General features: G+C 41.7%; 1 protein-coding gene across 1 annotated transcript; it reads left to right on the top strand.

Moving 5' to 3' along the window:
* The first annotated feature begins 587 nt into the window (after positions 1-587).
* LOC121991587 (putative disease resistance RPP13-like protein 1) lies at positions 588-3,566 on the top strand. Its single transcript, XM_042545574.1, has one exon. It carries the CDS (start codon positions 588-590, stop codon positions 3,564-3,566), a length of 2,979 nt encoding a protein of 992 aa, XP_042401508.1.
* The last annotated feature ends 437 nt before the right edge of the window (positions 3,567-4,003 follow it).

The raw sequence follows: 4,003 nt of genomic DNA, 5'->3' as shown, positions 1-4,003 counted from the left end.
ATTTAAAAAGAGAGAGTGTTTTGAAAAAATTATAAAAAATTAATAAACAAAATTGATTAAAAATAAAATTAAATAAAAATTAAAAAATAATAATCAAAATTAATTGAAAAATAAAATAAAATAAAATTTTGAAAATATATAAGTAATGTTAAAAAAATAAATTAAATTATTTTAAAAATAAAATTTAATAAAAATTAAATAAAATTAAAAAATTATAAAAGTATGGATGAAAAAATAATAAATAAAATTAATTAAAAAAATAATATTAAATAAATTGAAAAAAATAAAGAGAAAAAAAAAGGATAGAGCTGTCATTTGACGAGAGAGTAGATGAGATCTAAAGAGAGAGAGAGGAGAGAAGGGTGTGGTGTGAGACGGGGTGGGTTACATTTTAATTAGTTGCATTTACCTCTCTCTACAATAGATCTAAAGGCCGCTATTAGATCTACCTCTCTCTATAGTAGATCTAGTTCTTTTAGGTGGCCAGCGCCATAAAGTCAATTCTACTGAGAACGACAGAGCAAGTCAACCACATCTTCTCCATACGAAGGCTCTGGATCGGAAGAGCCTCTTTCCCGTCTCCACAAATGGCGATGATCCCAGACTTCCTTGTCACCAGATACCTGACAAAATTAACAGATTTTCTTGAGGGAGAGATCTGCAAAGTGCTCGGCGTGAAGGAAGAGATCAAAAAGTTTCAAAGGAGATTGGAAAGACTCAGCCCCTACCTTCAGGATGCCGAGCAGAAGAGGCACCAAGATAATCGAGTGAATACTTGGTTGAGGGACTTAAAAGGCATAGTCTACGACGCCGAAGACATCATCGAATTCTGTACGCTTCCAGGTGGCAGCGAGTTAATGAGCCTTCAGCCGTTGTCGTCGTCTTCTACACTAGTAAGTCGTCCCTTCACTCTGCTTGCTTCTTGCTTTGCATGTACCAAGTTCCGCCATGAGATTGCTGTGAGTTTGAAAAGACTTAATGATAGACTGAAAGAGATTAAAGATGATAAGGACCTAATAGAAGGATTAATACCCTCAATGAGCCATCAATGGTCGCAAGATCATCCAACAAGTCAACGTTTGACCACTTCTTTGGAGGTTAAGGCTGACATCGTAGGGGCAAAGGTTGAAGATGATGCACAAACTCTCATCCTCATGATACTCAAGCATGATCATAAACATAATGGCGTGTTTGGGATAGTTGGCATGGGTGGTATTGGCAAGACCACTATGGCTCATAAAATTTTCCATGACGAACGAATCAAGAATAGTTTTCCAACGCGTATATGGATATGTGTGTCCAAGAATTACACTAGGATAGATCTACTCAAGGCAATGTTGAAGCAAGCAAAAGGAAGTGATGATGGAGCTCAAAGCATAGAAGAACTTGAATTCAAACTTGTTGGTGCTCTGGTTAACAGATTCTTCCTCGTGCTTGATGATGTATGGAGCGTGAATGCGTGGACAGATGTGTTGAGGAATCCTATCCTAATTGCAAAGTCCAATGGCATAATCTTAATCACGGGTAGACATAAAACGGTTATGGAGGACTTGAGAGCCAGCTACATCCACCATGTTCAGAGGATGAACAGAGATGATGGATTGGAATTATTTCACAAGGTCGTATTCGAAGAGGAGAAGAACGAGGACCCTGACCTGGATGAAATGGCGGCTAAAATCGTTAGCAAATGCGATGGGCTCCCTTTGGCAATCAAGGTGATAGCAGGAATGCTGATTTCGAAGAAAAGGACAAGGAGGGAGTGGGAAAGAGTCCTGGAAAGTGATCTATGGAGAATGAGAGACAAGGAGGATGAACTGCCAGCAGCTTTATACTTGAGCTATGAGGATTTGTCATCCGTTCTCAAGCAGTGTTTCCTCTGCTGTGCTTCTTACATTGGCATATCATATCGCACTGACCTCGTCCGGCTTTGGATTGCTGAAGGCTTGATCCACGTGCCAAATGGTGGATTGATGGAAGAGGTGGCAGAGGATTATTACAAAGAACTAGTTATGAGAAATCTTCTTCAGCTCGATCCAAGATCTGCAAACGAGACTTGCTACTCCATGCACGACCTTTTGCGAGCTCTCGGTACTAATTTGATCGGAGATGAAGCACTTGTAATCAGTGATGGCCGAGTTGCAGACACGAACCCAAACCCATTAACACAGATTCGTCGACTGTGGATGTCGAGCAAAGGAGACACGCTAAGGCTTCCTGGTGCAGTTCTTGAGCAGAAGAGTCTGAGAGTCTTGCAACTTTACGATTGCCCTGAAACAAAGACAATCGAAGACGAGGCAGCTGCACTCCCAGCATTAAAGAATCTTCGAGTGCTGGATGTGTGCGATACGCAGATTGAACGTCTTCCAGATTTCATTTTCACGAATCTGTTGCTTCTGAGATACTTGGACCTTGACCGAACGATGATACATGAGATACCTGAATCCATAGGGCGCCTTGCTAACCTGCAGACTTTGAACATCTCCAGGTGCGAGTCGCTGCGCAGCATTCCTAAGGCCGTCACGAGCTTGGGTATGCTCAGATGTCTGCGAGTTCGAGGAACACCGTTGACTCATTTGCCCAGAGGAATGGGGAGCTTGACAAACCTTAATCACATGGAAGGATTCGTCGTCGGCCATGGTGATTCGCCAAGCAACGCGGACGTCGGGTGTGACATGGAAGAGCTGCGGTCTCTGTCCAATCTCAGATTTCTGAGCGCCTGTAAGCTGGAAAGGGCAACATCAATGGCCGGACCCTCGGTGCTCGAGAACAAACCACTTCTCAGGCATCTGTCTTTGTTATGGACGAATCGAAAACAGGGAGATGACGGCGAAAAAGAAGCGGCTGAGAAGACATGCAGCGGACTGCTTCCTCCGTCGAGCCTGGAGGAACTTACTCTCCACAACTTCCCAGGCCGGCGATTTCCCAACTGGATGATGTCAACGTCGTCGGGGACTTCGTTTCCTCACCTCGAATTCCTGATTCTCCGCAATTTCCCCTGCTGCACGGAGCTCCCGCCGCTGGGGCAGCTGCCTCGGCTGAAATTCCTGAAGATCGAAGAAGCGTCGGCGGTAAGAAAGGTCGGGCCTGAGTTTCTCGGCGTCTGTTTCCCTCAAGCCGTGGCATTTCCAAGACTCGAAGTCCTGAAATTCACGGGCTTGACGAATTGGGAAGAGTGGACGTTGTACGCTGCGTCCGAGGAGGTCGGAGATATACAAGAAAGAAGCATGAATCTGTTTCCAAGATTGGAACGGTGCACATTTACAGGCTGCCCAAAGCTCAGAGGACTTCCGGAGAGCATCTACTGCGCCGCCAGACTGAAGACTGTCGTCGTTTCTACCAGCGATCAGTTGAGTGAGGTTGAATTCAGAAGGCGAGAGACAATGGAAATGGACGATTGCCCTGATTTGTTCCTCGCACGGGACTCGACTGAACTCCCACACTGGCTTTTGGATCGTATCGACAGGGAAAGGGACGAGAAGAACAGTGAGCTGCCTTCCCGTACGGTCATCAAGGTGAAGGCAAATGTAATCATCATTCAGCAAAATCGACAAGTAGACGCCGTTTGAGCTCGAGTGTTCAAGCTCTTTTTGTAAGTTTTTGCCTGCGCTATTAATTTTGTGGTTACTTTTCTATAGAACACCCTTAAATTCCCTTATAGGACATTCTCTCTTTATATATATTTTTTTATTTAATTTAACCAAAAATTACTTGTAGTATATTATAAATAATTTAAAATTATAAAAGTTTAAAAATAATTATATATCGTTATGTACTTAATAAAAACATTAAAACATAAATTTATAATTAAATTTTACAAAAGTTAATCGATAAATTTATTCATAATTCATGAATATTACAAACTAAATATAGTTGGGTTAAATACATATATAAATGAGTTTTATCAAGTTAAATATTAAAATTTGTCATTAATGTCTTATTCATTTATAGCCTTACATGTGAATAATAAGAGAAAAATATATTTGACCTCTACTATCCAATAGTA

The sequence above is a fragment of the Zingiber officinale genome, chromosome 6B (assembly GCF_018446385.1).
Source record: "Zingiber officinale cultivar Zhangliang chromosome 6B, Zo_v1.1, whole genome shotgun sequence".
Lineage (NCBI taxonomy): Eukaryota > Viridiplantae > Streptophyta > Magnoliopsida > Zingiberales > Zingiberaceae > Zingiber > Zingiber officinale.
Note: the sequence above shows the minus strand (reverse complement) of the source record. Positions and strands in the feature narration are given on the sequence as shown.

Excerpts from the sequence above, each read along its gene's own strand:
- LOC121991587 (XM_042545574.1), top strand. The coding sequence starts at position 588 with ATGGCGATGATCCCAGACTTCCTTGTCACCAGATACCTGACAAAATTA.